General features: G+C 35.0%; 1 protein-coding gene across 2 annotated transcripts in view; it reads right to left on the bottom strand.

Annotated features, from left to right (window-relative positions):
• Nucleotides 1–17,287, bottom strand: part of pcdh15b (protocadherin-related 15b) — a 459,821-nt gene that overhangs the window by 309,071 nt on the left and 133,463 nt on the right. For both annotated transcript variants that reach the window (XM_049464765.1, XM_049464764.1), the window contains 3 exons: nt 16,223–16,342; nt 10,234–10,344; nt 7,009–7,179 (listed from right to left, as the gene is read on the bottom strand). In XM_049464765.1, the coding sequence (XP_049320722.1) occupies nt 7,009–7,179; nt 10,234–10,344; nt 16,223–16,342 (402 nt within the window). The remainder of the gene's footprint in view (nt 1–7,008; nt 7,180–10,233; nt 10,345–16,222; nt 16,343–17,287) is intronic.

Here is a 17,287-nt window from a genome sequence, read left to right as displayed (position 1 = left end):
GCTATTTAAATACACACTATGGTGGCACAACTCAACAATATGTAATATGTATAATTTTACTGATGTGTAATTGACTATGCTATTAAATTGAATGTATTTCTGTTTTTTCTGTGGAAAAATCTAACTGATTCTATTAAATAGAAGCTGTAGTGTAGTTTCACCTATTTTAACAGTGTCTGGAGAGTACCTTCTGATCTGTATCATCCAGGCGCATCTAAAAAAAATTAGAATATCATTAAAAAGTTACTTTATTTAAGCAATTCAGCTCAAAATGTGAATTTCATATTATATAGATGTACAGGGGTTGGTCAATGAAACTTTGAGTGTGAAGCTTTTAGCAATTAGCAGGGTAAGAGCACAGTTTAATGTTGCATAAAATACTGCAATGCACACAACATTATGGGTGACATACCAGAGTTCAAAAGAGGACAACTTGTTGGTGCACGTCTTGCTGGCACATCTGTGACCAAGACAGCAAGTATTTGTGATGTATCAAGAGCCATGGTATCCAGGGTATTGTCAGCATGTCACCACCAAGAAGGACCAACCACATCCAACAGGATTAACTGTGGACGCTGTAAGAGGAAGCTGTCTGAAAGGGATGTTCGGGTGCTAATCCTGATTGTATCCAAAAAAACATAAAACCACGGCTGATCAAATCACGGCAGAATTTAATGTGCAACCCAACTCTCCTGTTTCCACCAGAACTGTCCGTCACCACAATAAATTATTGTGGTCTAAAACCACCAGCTGTTTCAGTTTTATTGTCCAACCCCTGTATAATAAGTCAATTGGCACCTCTGGATCAGTGCATCATTCATGCATCCATGTATTCAGGTCTTTACTACAGGAGCCTAAAGTGGACACCTGTCGTACTTAAGCCGTTATATAACGTGTTGGATGCGCGTGTCTCCCACCTGTACTGCAGTGAGCTGTGTGCTGAGAGAGGGGGAGCGCATCCGGCTCACTGCAGCTTCAGTACTTTCAATAATCATACATTCTGCAGATGGGCAGAGTGCTTCAAATAGCCTCTATAGCTCAGCGTGAATGTGCAGCAGTCACAGACAGCCGATAACTCCCCCACTTCCAATTACTCCTACTCCCACATCTCTGCATTCAAAGAATTTGAATATTTTCCCGGATATATTTAACTTTTTTACTGTGGATGAAGCGCTATTGGCGTTAGTATGGGGGGGTCTTGAAGCTGCAGGGGGTCCGTGCTTCAGCCTCATTCAGGTTGACCTTTTTGATTATTATAGCGGCAGAGAGGTACTCAGGCCATGAGCCACCGGGAGAATAACATACCTGTCAGAGAGGATCAGTTAGCCCTGATGAACACATCGCCACCTTCCGCCAGTCCTCCACTCATGTCCCTCCATTCCTCCAACTGGCGGGACAAGATACTGTACCCGCTAAAGAGAGGCTTATCGTACGTAGAAGCTTCTCGCAGGAGTGAAATATTATTGGTGAGATAATGAGGGTAAAGTAAACTGCAGGTGGCAAAAGCGATGAAGGGGGTGTGTGGTGGGGGTTTAACGACGCTTCAGATATCTTGTCTCGTCGGTTATGTCTTTCTTTTATTTCCTCTATCAGGGGCCTCCTTTTCAAAACCCCGCCATTTTTATCTCCCGGCAGAAGATGAGGTAATGAAATATACGCTGCATCTAAATTGGGCTGAGCAAGAATAGCTGCTGTACTGTAAAAACAAGCAGAGGGAGAGAGAGAAAGGAGAAAGAAAGAAAATAATGATATAGCTATAAACTTGTATATATTACTAAAGAGAAGTAATGAAAGATCCTAGGAAGAAGGAAAGAAAAAAAAGGAAATATATATATACATATATATATATACAGAAGCCAAATGAACAGAAAGAGAAATGAATGAAAGGAAAATAGAAAAAAAGACGCAAAGAAACAAAAGAGTTGCAGGTTATGGAAGTGTGAGTGTATGTGTGTTGGATTATACAGCAGCAGGTTATGGATATGAGAGTGTATAGGTGTTGGATTATAGAGCTGCAGGTTATAGATGTAAGAGTGAATTTGTGTTTGATTATAGAGCTGCAGGTTGTGGATATGAGAGTGTATAGGTGTGAGTATAGAGCTGCAGGTTATTGATGTGAGAGTGTATAGGTGATGGAGTATAGAGCTGCAGGTTGTGGATATGAGAATGTATAGGTGTGAGTATAGAGGTGCAGGTTGTGGATGTAAGAGTGTATGTGTGTTGGATTATAGAGCTGCAGGTTGTGGATGTGATGGTGTATAAGTGTTGGATTATAGAGCTGCAGGTTATGGAAGTGTGAGTGTATAGATATGAGTATAGAGCTGCAGGTTATTGATGTGAGAGTGTATGTGTGTTGGATTATAGAGCTGCAGGTTATGGATGTGAGAGTGTATGTGTGTTGGATTATACAGCAGCAGGTTATGGATGTGAGAGTGTATAGATATGAGTATAGAGCTGCAGGTTGTGGATGTGAAAGTGTATGTGTGTTGGATTATAGAGCTGCAGGTTATGAATGTGAGAGTGTATGTGTGTTGGATTATAGAACTGCAGGTTATGGACGTGAGAGTGTGTGTGTATGATTATAGCGCTGCAGGATGTGGATATGAGAGTGTATAGATGTGAGTATAGAGCTGCTGGTTATGGATGTGAGAGTGTTTAGGTGTGAGTATAGAGCTGCAGGTTATTGATGTGAGAGTGTATGTTTGTTGGACTATAGAGCAGCAGATTATGGATGTAAGAGTGTATGTTTGTTGGATTATAGAGCTGCAGGTTATGAATGTAAGAGTGTATAAATGTTGGATTATAGAGCAGCAGGTTATGGATGTGAAAGTGTATGTGTGTTGGATTATAGAGCTGCAGGTTATGGATGTGAGAGTGTATGTTTGTTGGATTATAGAGCAGCAGGTTATGGATGTAAGAGTGTATAGGTGTTGGATTATAGAGCTGCAGGATGTGGATGTGAAAGTGTATGTGTGTTGGATTATAGAGCTGCAGGTTATGGATGTGAGAGTGTATGTTTGTTGGATTATAGAGCTGCAGGTTATGGATGTGAGAGTGTATGTTTGTTGGATTATAGAGCTGCAGGTTATGGATGTGAGAGTGTATAGATTTGAGTATAGAGCTGCAGGTTATGGATGTGAGAGCGTATGTTTGTTGGATTATAGAGCTGCAGGTTATGGATGTGAGAGTGTATAGATTTGAGTATAGAGCTGCAGGTCATGGATGTGAGAGTGTATGTTTGTTGGATTATAGAGCTGCAGGTTATGGATGTGAGAGTGTATAGATTTGAGTATAGAGCTGCAGGTTATGGATGTGAGAGTGTATAGGTGTTGGATTATAGAGCAGCAGGTTATGGATGTGAGAGTGTATAGATTTGAGTATAGAGCTGCAGGTTATGGATGTGAGAGTGTATGTTTGTTGGATTATAGAGCTGCAGGTTATGGATGTGAGAGTGTATAGATTTGAGTATAGAGCTGCAGGTTATGGATGTGAGAGTGTATGTTTGTTGGATTATAGAGCTGCAGGTTATGGATGTGAGAGTGTATAGATTGGTGTATAGAGCTGCAGGTCATGGATGTAAGAGTGTATAGGTGTTGGATTATAGAGCAGCAGGTTATGGATGTGAGAGTGTGATGGGTCTGCTGGACAGTGCAGCCGTGTGAAAGCTGTCCTCAGCTCTGCTCTTTAACTCCTGAGCAGAGATAAGGATGAGCATGCTCAGAATGCGTAATCACACAGCCTCCTCTCCAGCACCTGTAAAATGTGCCCTCGGTCGTCTTCTCCGCCCGGCAGAGCGGCTTCTCTAATCACTCAGGTAAACATGATTTAAGAGGCTGCTTTCGGCCGCTGATGTCCGGCTGAGTCCGGTCTGAGTGAGGGGCAGTAAAACTCACACCTCCACAGTAATAACGCTGTAAGAGCATCAGTAAAGTTCCAAAACTGACAAAGACAAATCAAACTGTCCTCCAGTTGAAGCGCTTTTTTACTGAAGACACGTTATAGAGCTGCTACACATTTTTCACTAAAGCATCCAAAGATCTGAAGAGCAGCACAAAGAATACTAAAAAAACACAAAGAATAATAAATACAGCGGCAAGCGGAAATCAGCGGGGTCAAGCACTAACTGGCACAATTGTGCCTAATAGAGCATAGGAAGGTGATGTGTAAGAAGGCTTAATAATTCAGAGACGCTCTGTCACATTTAGAGACTATCAAAAGCTTGTTACCTGTTATAATTGTTCAGCAGAGACTTAAAACATGATCAGTGCTTTAATACATATCTAAAAAATCTGTAGTTTTTTGACCGAACAAGTCAAAATTAAAACATTTTCAGAGTGCATTTTCTGACATGTGACTAATTTTTGTTTTAAATCTAGTTCTTAATTAAGTAGCACCAGTAGTTTGTCTGTATATTGCAAAAAAATAAATGATTACTGTAAGATTTTTAACACTTTTTAGTATTTTTGAGAATTGTAGTGCCCCCTAAAGGCCAGCCTAGATGGAAATTTGCTGTCTTCATCACAGTGATATTGTACAAAAGGGTTTAAAATTGTGAGATGATCAGAGCAAATACTGCAGAGTTACAGCAATTTACGTTGGCTTGATGTCTGGACACTATTGTATTGAAAATTTCACAATTGTTTTTAACCAGTATTTACCTACAGACTCTACAATGTGCAACAAGACCAAAATTAAGGTCATAAGTCAAATATCCAGAGACTAGTTTGAATATAGCCATTTGAAAACAATTAGCAATTATGAATAAACAAAGCATTTTGTAAACATAATTTTATTTACAAATTTTTCAGAGCCACTGTACCTAATATGGCAAAACCAATTAGATGTCAAAATATTACAGTATGAATGACATATACTAGGTTTTTTGGAACAGTGCCCCCCAGTGGTCGGATTGTTTCACCACTTTGCAGGTCACTACAATGTCTCCAGCTGAACATAACACCCAAGTTTCATCCTGATTGGGCAACATACAATCTGCCAAAAAAAAAACTGCTGAATGCTGATTGGCTGATGGGGTTCAGCCATTTTGATTGATGAACTTGCCCTTTGAACATCCTTTAGAGGTTGTATGATAGATTCTGTATGCAAAGTTTCAGTCCACTCATTTGCATATAGTGGTCATATTGGTAACAAACTATTTTCTTTTTTTCTTTTTAAATATTGAAGCCCATGCTCTCACAAGTAGTTTGATATCATGAAACATGTCAGGACTGGTCAAAATTCCTAGTACTAGGTCGCAAAAGTGTGTTTTGCATTTTATGCAAATTAGCAAAAAATCTAAGTGGGTGAAAGTGCATGGTCCAAATTGGAAAGTTGTAGGTATTGACCCAAGGAATCCAGCAAAAAAAAAAGAAAGTAGGTTTTATGGTTCTGGAGTTATTTTTGTTTATCTGAGCTGTGTGTTTCTGATTTATGTGTATAAATTTAATGATGTTTGTAAGAGGGTTTATGAGATCTGATAAGACTTAATCCTCGAAGTTGCTGCTGAGCAAAGAACACTTTAGAGGCAATAGAGGAAACATTCTGAAATTCAATGTTCTCAACAAATATTTGTTCCACAAGCATAATAAAGCTTTTTGTCCACAATGACAACAGTAACATATATATATTTTTATATATTAATCAGCTGGCTTATCAGCGTATGTTATGTTGGTAACACTTTATTTTAAGAAACATAAATTAGGTGCTTATTAATGTCTTATTATTATTTGCTTAATAAAGCCTTAATTAGACATCTGTAAATAATTTATTCACCACTTATTAGGTTTTATTCTGTGTTATAAGTGTTATTGGTGCTTAAGTAGGGGTCTATTATGTGGAAATGATTAATAACGGCTGTATTAGTTCTTATAGTGCACAATAAACAGTTATGTTAGCACCCTGTTAAGCAGATTAGATTATTAAGCATCAACTATTAGCTAACTCTACATCTTATTAGTGTTATTATACTTGGCAGCAGTTTGATCTATGTGAGTTTGGCAGGGTTATGGCTGTGCTGGAGTTTATTAAGAGTTAATAAGTGGTTAATAAGTCACTAATAGACTAAGATGTGAACCATATTCTAAAATGACGTTCTGTTAATCATTAATTAGACAATAAAAAGAACCAAATAAATATTTAATCAATAACAGACCCTTAATTAATCAGCAATAACACTTAGAACAGGCTTTATTAAGCAAATAATAAGACATTAATAAGTGCCTAATTTGTGTTCCTTAAAATAAAATGTTACCGTTAAGTTTTCACTTAGATTACTTAAAGAGAAAATGGGCAAAAAAATAATAAATCATTACGTAGTGTACGCTGTAATGGATTAAAATCCTGCAATCCTAAAAGAGTAATTGGAAGAAGACTATTGGCTGACTATTACCCAGAGAAACACCGTTTCCATGTCAAGCATGGAGGTGGGAACATTATGTTTTGTAGTTCGGGCATATGCATCAACAGGAGAATGGCTGGAGCCATGTTCCATTAAAATCCTGAGTGATTACCTCCTTTCCCTTTGCCAGGACATTAAAAATGGGTCTTCCAGCATGACAATGACCCCAAAAAAATACAGCCAAGGCAACAAAGAAGTGGCTCAAAATAAGGCACATTAAGGTGATGGAGTGGTATAGCCAGCTTCCAGACCTTAATCCCATAGTAAACTTATGGAGGGAGCTGAAGCTCAGAGTTGCTAAGCGACAGCCTCAAAATCGTAATGATTTAGAGATGATCTGCAAAGAGGAGAGGACCAAAATTCCTCCCATGAAAAACTATGAAAAACATCAGATTTCTGTGCATGCCAACAAAAAAATTCTCTCTGCAAAATGCAAATAAATTGATATAATTTATGCAATGTTTTTTTTGGATGGATTTTATATTTTGATGTTTTATCTCACTGTTAAAATCAACCTTCCCGTAAAATTATAGACTGTTAATATCTTTGTAAGTGGGCAAACTATATGAATTAATCAGTTGAAACCTGAACAGTGAATACAGAAGACTTACTGGGTCTGCCAGCTCCAGGACTGTAGCTTTGTAGGTCAGTGGCTTGCAGTCGCGGGTATTGTCCACCAGGTTGCACGGCAGGAACATGGGACCCAGGTCATCTCCATCCAGCACGTCTACAGTCAGCGTGGTGGTGGCAGTCAGGCGGTCTTTAGGGTAAGGAGCCCGGTCCTGCAAATAAACTCAGATTACAACACCATTCAAATCAAGTTTATTACTTCATGCAGTGTAGTGTATCTGGATGTAATGTAGTGTATGTCCAAATGTCTGTGGACACCCCTTTTTACAAGTGCATATAGCAATAAATGCATTTGCACACAACCTGCCTAGTCTTTGTAGATTAGTATTAGACACTAGGGCTGTGAATCTTTGGGAAACATCGTAACACGACACTACACGCCCCTCTGTAGCCTAATAGGGTGGGGCAGTAAAAGCAAAAACTTTCCCTGTCCTGTTGATGCTGTCTCGCGACACTCACCTACTGTGGAGCTTTTTAACTGTCTCGCGGAGCATTTAAACTGTCTCGCGGTGTTCATCTACTGTCCTGCGGAGCTCAGCTGCTGTCGTGCGGAGAATTTTAACTGTCTCGCGGAGTTCATCTACTGTCCCGCAGAGCTCAGCTACTGTCACGGGAAGCTTTTTAACTGTCTGGCAGAGCATTTTAACTGTCTCGCGGAGTTCATCTACTGTCCCACGGAGCTCAGCTACTGTCACGGGAAGCTTTTTAACTGTCTCGCGGAGTTCATCTACTGTCCTGCGGAGCTCAGCTACTGTCGTGCGGAGCATTTTAACTGTCTAACGGAGCATTTTAACTGTCTCGTGGAGCATTTTAACTGTCTCGCGGAGTTCATCTACTGTCCTGCGGAGCTCAGCTACTGTCGTGCGGAGCATTTTAACTGTCTAACGGAGCATTTTAACTGTCTCGTGGAGCATTTTAACTGTCTCGCGGAGTTCATCTACTGTCCTGCGGAGCTCAGCTACTGTCGTGCGGAGCATTTTAACTGTCTCGTGGAGCATTTTAACTGTCTCGCGGAGTTCATCTACTGTACTGCGGAGCTCAGCTACTGTCGTGCGGAACATTTTAACTGTCTAACGGAGCATTTTAACTGTCTAACGAAGCATTTTAACTGTCTCGCGGAGTTCATCTACTGTCCTGCGGAGCTCAGCTACTGTCGTGCGGAGCATTTTAACTGTCTAACGGAGCATTTTAACTGTCTAACGGAGCATTTTAACTGTCTCGTGGAGCATTTTAACTGTCTCGCGGAGTTCATCTACTGTCCTGCGGAGCTCAGCTACTGTCCTGCTGGGCTCTTTAACAGTTAAAGAGCTCCGCTGGACAGTTAAAGAGATCCACAGGACAGTAGGTGAGCTTTTAAACCATAAGTCTGACGTGATTCTTGGTGACGTGATTCTTTGGTGAACACTTGATCTTTTCTGTGGGTGCAGCGTGTGACAGTGCTGTTGTTTTAAGAACACTGCTAATCTTCTGAACAGGAGTGCGGCTGTATGCTTGTGATTACTAAGTCATGTATTATGTAAAAGGCTGTGTTTCACCCAGACTAATAGCTTGGAAAAAAGCTGCTGAAAGTGAACACAAAAAAAGAGCCCCTGCAATAAGATCTGCCCTGAAATACAATTCAGTGCAGCCCAGGATACAACAACCTGGAGGGGTCCCTGTATGGCGAGTGGTGATGCTGTGTTGCCAAGTAAACAAGTTCCTAAATCAGGCCAAAATACTTAAATACTTAATACACTTCTTCATATATCAGCATGTGAAATTATTCACAGCAAAAAAATGGCTACATTAGCAAGTGAAATCATCTTATACGTAGTGTAAATACCCAATATCTCAAATTTGGAGGTTATTAAAGTACTACATTTGTCAAAAAACAACAAAACAACAAAAAATATATTTCTTCAAACAAGACAAAATAACTGCCAATGGAATAAGACACTTTCACTTTCCTCAGGCCGGGTCGGATTGGGCTCAAGAAATGGTCTCCAAAGTAGGTGTCTGTTTTTAATGCTATTTTTTTATTTTATATAAAGCTATGGTGTGATAATCCCCATATAGCAAAGTAAGAAAAATAAATAGAAGTATATTAGAATACATAGAATTCATATATATATATATAAAATATATAAAATATATAAAATAGTATAATTACGCAGCTCTGGCCTGTTTTTTTTTTTTTTTTTGTGTGTGTGTTTTCACACTATATAGGCTATATGCTTAAAATATATATATTTTTTTATTTTAAAAGTGTTTTATATTGTTAAACCAGGTTAATAATATTAGGAAAGCTATTGTGAATTATGTTATTGTTGTTGGTCTATTAGGGTTTAATGATTGTGCAGTGTATAGCCATAATGCTGTTATTTTCTGTGTGTGTTTATGCACTTAGGCTATAAGCTCAATATAAAAACGTTAGTTTGTTGGTTAGTTTAGAAAGTATTTTATATTCTTAAACTATGTTAAAATATATTAGACTAGAGTAAAGTCATTTAGACATCATTCTTATAGACTAATTTATCAATGTTTAGGCTTGTGGATCATTGTTCGCATTGTTTGTGTTTAATTTTTTTCTGAAATCTCTTCTTTGTACATTTTTTTTTAATATGTCTATAATAGGTCTATGCTTCTTCAGTGTTGCAATGTTAATTAACATCATTCTGAACAGCTTTCATTCATTCAAACAGCCTAAAAGCCCAGTTTTAACACTCTACTTGCTTTAAAAATTGTCGGGTTTAAATCAGACTTAGGCTCATAATGACCAAAAGTTTATAGGGTGGGGCTCTCACTGTAAAGTTATTTGTTTTCACTTAATAATTTTCCTAATTTCTAATTCACATCTGTTTAAAACATTTCGTGAGAAAATTTAATCATGAATATCGTGAATAGAATCGTGAACAGTGTATATCGTTACACCCCTACTTTTCAGAGATGTTGCCCTACCTCCCTTGCTTTATACAGTCTCTTTGTTTTCCAGACAAAGTGACTTAAAACAATTAAAGAAATTTCTTTTTTTCATATACTTCAATGTGAGACACATAAATCTGTAAAAATGTAGTAAAACTAGTAATATTAATTATGGCTATCTCTATAAATAAGATATCAGATTCAGCAGCGCAGTAGGAGCAGTATTTATTTCTACACTCTTACAGCGTGTCACGCTCTTCTGACCACAGCGCTCCCCTCTGTCTGGCTGTTTCTCTCAGACTTACGTTGGCCTGAATGATGATCAGGTAGCGTGTGATCTCCTCGTAGTTGAGTCTCTCTCTCAGGACCACGGAGCCGGAGAGGGTGAGCGGGATGTCAAATGTCCTGTTTGCAGTCTGTAGACACAGGACAGCGGGGTCAGACAGGGATTCACTTAAACACTTGCTCACATTCCCTCTCAGGGCCACATTATTTATTGGGAATAAAACCAAATGCACCTGTATTACCAACACTGAAAAAAATGATGTGTAAAATGTACTTAAAAAAAAACTTTAGCAACTTTCTGCATTTGCTTTTTTTTAAGTAAATTTAATTTCATGTAAATTTAAGTAAATTCAACTCAGTTTCAAGGCTTAAATGTTACATAGAGTAAATAAGTGAACTTCAATCAATCCTTTCTTTTAGTAAACTTTACTTAATTTATTTTACTGAATCAATCAATTATTTTAATAAATGTTACTTAATTTATTTTTACTGAATCAATCATTTCTTTTAGTAAACTTTAATTAATTTATTTTTACTGAATCAATCCTTTCTTTTAGTAAACTTTAATTAATTTATTTTTACTGAATCAATCCTTTCTTTTAGTAAACGTTACTTAATTTATTTTTACTGAATCAATCCTTTCTTTTAGTAAACGTTACTTAATTTATTTTTACTGAATCAATCCTTTCTTTTAGTAAACTTTACTTCATTTATTTTTGCTGAATCCATCCTTTCTTTTAGTAAACTTTACTTAATTTATTTTTACTGAATCAATCCTTTCTTTTAGTAAACGTTACTTAATTTATTTTACTGAATCAATCCTTTCTTTCAGTAAACTTTACTTAATTTATTTTTGCTGAATCAATCCTTTCTTTTAGTAAACGTTACTTAATTTATTTTTACTGAATCAATCCTTTCTTTTAGTAAATGTTACTTAATTTATTTTTGCTGAATCAATCCTTTCTTTCAGTAAACGTTACTTAATTTATTTTTACTGAATCAATCCTTTCTTTTAGTAAACGTTACTTAATTTATTTTTACTGAATCAATCCTTTCTTTTAGTAAACTTTACTTCATTTATTTTTGCTGAATCCATCCTTTCTTTTAGTAAACTTTACTTAATTTATTTTTACTGAATCAATCCTTTCTTTCAGTAAACTTTACTTAATTTATTTTTACTGAATCAATCCTTTCTTTCAGTAAACTTTACTTAATTTATTTTTACTGAATCAATCCTTTCTTTTAGTAAACTTTACTTCATTTATTTTTGCTGAATCAATCCTTTCTTTTAGTAAACTTTACTTCATTTATTTTTGCTGAATCAATCCTTTCTTTTAGTAAACTTTACTTCATTTATTTTTGCTGAATCAATCCTTTCTTTTAGTAAACTTTACTTCATTTATTTTTGCTGAATCAATCCTTTCTTTTAGTAAACTTTACTTCATTTATTTTTACTGAATCAATCCTTTCTTTTAGTAAACTTTACTTCATTTATTTTTGCTGAATCAATCCTTTCTTTTAGTAAACTTTACTTCATTTATTTTTGCTGAATCAATCCTTTCTTTTAGTAAACTTTACTTAATTTATTTTTGCTGAATCAATCCTTTCTTTTAGTAAACGTTACTTAATTTATTTTTACTGAATCAATCCTTTCTTTTAGTAAATGTTACTTAATTTATTTTTGCTGAATCAATCCTTTCTTTCAGTAAACGTTACTTAATTTATTTTACTGAATCAATCCTTTCTTTCAGTAAACTTTACTTAATTTATTTTTGCTGAATCAATCCTTTCTTTCAGTAAACTTTACTTAATTTATTTTTGCTGAATCAATCCTTTCTTTTAGTAAACGTTACTTAATTTATTTTTACTGAATCAATCCTTTCTTTTAGTAAATGTTACTTAATTTATTTTTGCTGAATCAATCCTTTCGTTTAGTAAATGTTACTTAATTTATTTTTGCTGAATCAATCCTTTCTTTTAGTAAACTTTACTTCATTTATTTTTGCTGAATCAATCCTTTCTTTTAGTAAACTTTACTTAATTTATTTTTACTGAATCAATCCTTTCTTTTAGTAAACGTTACTTAATTTATTTTTACTGAATCAATCCTTTCTTTCAGTAAACTTTACTTAATTTATTTTTGCTGAATCAATCCTTTCGTTTAGTAAACTTTACTTCATTTATTTTTGCTGAATCAATCCTTTCTTTTAGTAAACTTTACTTCATTTATTTTTGCTGAATCAATCCTTTCTTTTAGTAAACTTTACTTCATTTATTTTTGCTGAATCAATCCTTTCTTTTAGTAAACTTTACTTCATTTATTTTTGCTGAATCAATCCTTTCTTTTAGTAAACTTTACTTCATTTATTTTACTGAATCAATCCTTTCTTTTAGTAAACTTTACTTAATTTATTTTTACTGAATCAATCCTTTCTTTTAGTAAACGTTACTTAATTTATTTTTACTGAATCAATCCTTTCTTTCAGTAAACTTTACTTAATTTATTTTTGCTGAATCAATCCTTTCTTTTAGTAAACTTTACTTCATTTATTTTTGCTGAATCAATCCTTTCTTTTAGTAAACTTTACTTCATTTATTTTTGCTGAATCAATCCTTTCTTTTAGTAAACTTTACTTAATTTATTTTTACTGAATCAATCCTTTCTTTTAGTAAACGTTACTTAATTTATTTTTACTGAATCAATCCTTTCTTTCAGTAAACTTTACTTAATTTATTTTTGCTGAATCAATCCTTTCGTTTAGTAAACTTTACTTCATTTATTTTTGCTGAATCAATCCTTTCTTTTAGTAAACTTTACTTCATTTATTTTTGCTGAATCAATCCTTTCTTTTAGTAAACTTTACTTCATTTATTTTTGCTGAATCAATCCTTTCTTTTAGTAAACTTTACTTCATTTATTTTTGCTGAATCAATCCTTTCTTTTAGTAAACTTTACTTCATTTATTTTACTGAATCAATCCTTTCTTTTAGTAAACTTTACTTAATTTATTTTTACTGAATCAATCCTTTCTTTTAGTAAACTTTACTTAATTTATTTTTACTGAATCAATCCTTTATTTGAGTAACATTTACATAATTGCTGCATACAATATTACCTAATTACAGTTACTTAATTTATACAATATTATTATATATAATTTTAGTTAAAACACACATTCAAATATTTACATAATCTCAAAGATTTATTTCGTAAACAGACCAAGTCTCACTGTCTCAACACATGGATGGCACGTGATACATTCTTTTTAGTATACTAGTAAAAAGAATGTATTACATGCCAACCATCTGTTGAGCAAGTGTAATATGTGTGTTTTAACTTAAAATATTTAAATTTCAGGAATTATAATATATTATGTATCATACATTTCTTGAGTGATATAAATTAAGTAATTGTATTTAGGTAATATTGTATTAATAAATTAAGTAAATGTTACTAAAAGTAAGGATTAATTCAGCAAAAATAAATGAAGTAAAGTTTTACTAAAATAAAGAATTGACAGAAGTTCAGTTCACTTATTTACTCTATGTAACATTTAAGTCTTGAAAGTTACTTAAATTCACATTAAATTAAATTTACTTAAAAAAAGCAAATGCAGAATGTTTATTTTAAGTACATTTTACGCATCATTTTTTAAATTGAATGTAAATACATAAAAATCCTACTAAACTTTGGCTGCAACAACCAAAACAGGGTTTAAGACAGGACTTGAAGTCACTCTTGTGCTCTTGGTCATCGTCTTGCCACAAAACCCACTAAAGCTTAGAATCAAAGATTGGTAAATGTACAGTACTTGTGCACCTCAAAATATTAGATCATTAAAAAGTTACTTTATCATAGTAATTCAGTTCAAAATGTAGAACTCATATTATATAGATATAGTACACACAGAGTGATCTATTTTAAACGTTTATTTCTTTTATTGTTGATAATTATGGCTTACAGCCAATTAAACCCCAAAAGTGGATCAACACCAGCAGATGACAGACATGTCTCTCTAAACCATCACTGATCATCAGTAAATTTTACATTTCATTTGTAAATGAAGGGAGCAGAGTCTGGAGGAAGAGTGGAGAGACACACAGTCCAAACTGCTTGAGGTCTAGTGTGAAGTTTCCACCAATCAGTGATGGTTTGGAGAGACATGTCTGTCATCTGCTGGTGTTGATCCACTGTGTTTTATTATCAAGTCTAAAGTCAGTGCAGTTTTGTTTTCCCACAATCTTACATCACTTCATGCTTCTCTCTGCTGATAACAACGTTATGGAGATGCGGATTTCATTTTCCAGCAGGACTTGGCACATTGCCCACACTGCCAAAAGTACCAATTGGTCTTCTATAATATTCCAATTTTCTGAGAGACTTTTTGATTTTTAGGGTTTTCATTGGCTGTAAGCCATAATCATCAACAATAAAATAAATGAACATTTAAAATAGATCACTCTGTGTCTAATAAATGTATATAATATATGAGTTTCACATTTTAAACTGAAATACTGAAATAAAGTAACGTTTCAAAGATGTTCTAATTTTTTGAAATGCACTAGTATATTTTTCCACAAACAGGCTGTGGAGAAGAAAAAGCATCCTCATATCATCACACTACCGCCACCATGTTTGAGAGTTGTTTTCTATGGTACCTACAGGAACTACTACAGGAGGGAAGGAGAGGGATGATAACTACTGTATAACTGTATACTGTATGCTGTATAATTTATTTAATAATGTCAGCTGATTGACTTTCTAAGCAAGCCACTTAACACAAGTTTAACACATGTAGATTGTTTTTGTCTCCTTCAATATTATCCTTGTTACGAATGAGAGGGTGGACGTAAGTGCAGATATATTACAAATATTTTTAATAAACAAGATAAATGAAAACAAAATAGAAAACAAACACGGGTATCGCATAAATAAAGAAATAAACCCTTAGAAGTAGATAATGAATAGAACAAAACTAAGTATGACTAAACAAACAAAACACTGAATAACTAGAACACTAGGGACACAAAATAAAATAGGTACACTTACTGAATTAACAAAACAACAGACCTGGATTCAGGGACCATCGATTCACAAAATACAAAACTTGGATCTACAGACAGCAAAGATACAAAAGACTCGACAGGCAAACACTCATACAAAGGGCTATTTATACACAAGGAGGGTGAGGACCGGTAATGAGGGGGCGGGGTTACAAACAGGACACAAGGTGACAACACTAATGGCTAGGGCGGGGCTAGGGCGGAGACAGGACAATAACAAAACAATACCATGTGCTCAAAAAAGCACATGGCTGGAAACACAAGACAGGAAAACAGGGCAGGAACACAGAAAACCAAAAGAGGGAAAAACACAGAATAGACACAGGCTAATATGTGACAATCCTTGTTTATCTGTTTTTTTTATTACATTTTTGCTTAATTTAATTATTTAATAATTGTGAAAGTTTTAAATCAGGAGACTTTCCAACTTCCACAGCAATGCAAATTTATTTAAAAAATGATAAAACGTCTAAACGTTTTTCAAAACAAATACGTGTTTCAATCATACAGCCTAAACCTGAGACAAGTCTCAAAGATGTGCTTAGTTTATCTAGTGACTCTTTTATCACTGTGTCCCTCTTCTGGGGAAAGTTATATCACCTTATTCTGTGACGAACAAGCACAGTTAGTAGCTACAGAGTTTGCATGGTTATCTACAGACTTAATGAACTGAGTGTAAATTCAGAGTGTAGACTGAAGATGAATTAAACGCACACTGTTGTTCTTCCTCTCATACATACATTAGACTCTCAGACTCATGAGATATTCATTGTCTGGTTGAAAGAAGACAGAATGCTGATGGAACTTAACTGCAGGCTCAGCTTGACTTTTAACACCTCCTGCCCATTTTTAGCGCGGCAGAGCAGCACATTAACACTCTGCAGCTCTCTCCCTGCCTGAACTGCGGACTCTCTTTAATGAGCTGCTTCTGATGCTACAGCTTACCGGGTCGTTGGGATTGTATTGAATAGTGTACTCGATTTGTCCGTTCGGTCCGTCATCAATGTCAGTGGCTCCGTTGTTCCCAGTAAAGCCAGAGAAGATGGTGGTGCCGACTGGAGTTAACTGAAATGACAAACAAAATTAAAAAAGGATTTGTTTTTTGTAAATATTATCTTATAATCTTATTTTAACACGTGAGAAGAACATTATTGGTCCTTAAAAGCTATGTCCTTATGTAAATAACTGAAATGGAATTGTTTCTACACATACTGTCCATTTATTCAGCTCTGCTGACCACATGAAAGCTGATTTTGTAGTTCTATAATTACAGTAAACTGTAGTCCTGTATCTGTTTCTCTGCATACTTTATTATTATCATCTTCCTTTCACCCTGTTCTTCAATATTCATATCCCCAAAGAGTAGAGAGACCCCAACAGAGCAGCTGTTATTATGTGAGAGACTAATGTGTATGTTGTGTTGGTACAATGGGAGCTGATGCAGCAGTGCTGCTGGAGTTTTTAAACATCTCCACCAACAAGAAATATCCTATATAGTCCTATGGTTACAGAACAATAAAAAGTGTTGATTAGACATTTTTTAATTACTTAAATGTGACGACTGATCCTGCATTGAGGCACAAAAAGATTTCATGACTTACTTAGAAGTGTTTAAAAACTCAAATGGTCCTATCTTACTGCAAAAAATGTTATAATTTCACGTCCTAAAAAGAAAGACCAAGATGGCCGCAATGTGTCGGCCTCAATGTTTTTAAATTTACTTGCCATGACACATTAAAGGCTTTTTAATCATTTTTCCCCAACAGAGTGCCTTTGACTTATATTTTTTCCATACTGTTATAATTGCACTACTAAATGTTTAGCACTTTTTCATATCTCACTGCTGTAGATAATCATGTACTTACCTGTAAATAATATCCATAACACATTATATTTTCTACTTTTATCTTTATGTCATACTTGGCGAGGAGCAAAGAAAGCGTTTTATTGTACGAGGAAACTTGTTTTTACTGTGCACATGACAATAAACTCTTCGAATCTTGTGCAAAG

This window comes from Astyanax mexicanus, chromosome 15, assembly GCF_023375975.1.
Source record: "Astyanax mexicanus isolate ESR-SI-001 chromosome 15, AstMex3_surface, whole genome shotgun sequence".
In the NCBI taxonomy this organism is placed as follows: Eukaryota; Metazoa; Chordata; class Actinopteri; order Characiformes; family Acestrorhamphidae; genus Astyanax; species Astyanax mexicanus.
This window is presented reverse-complemented; position numbering and strand designations above follow the sequence as displayed.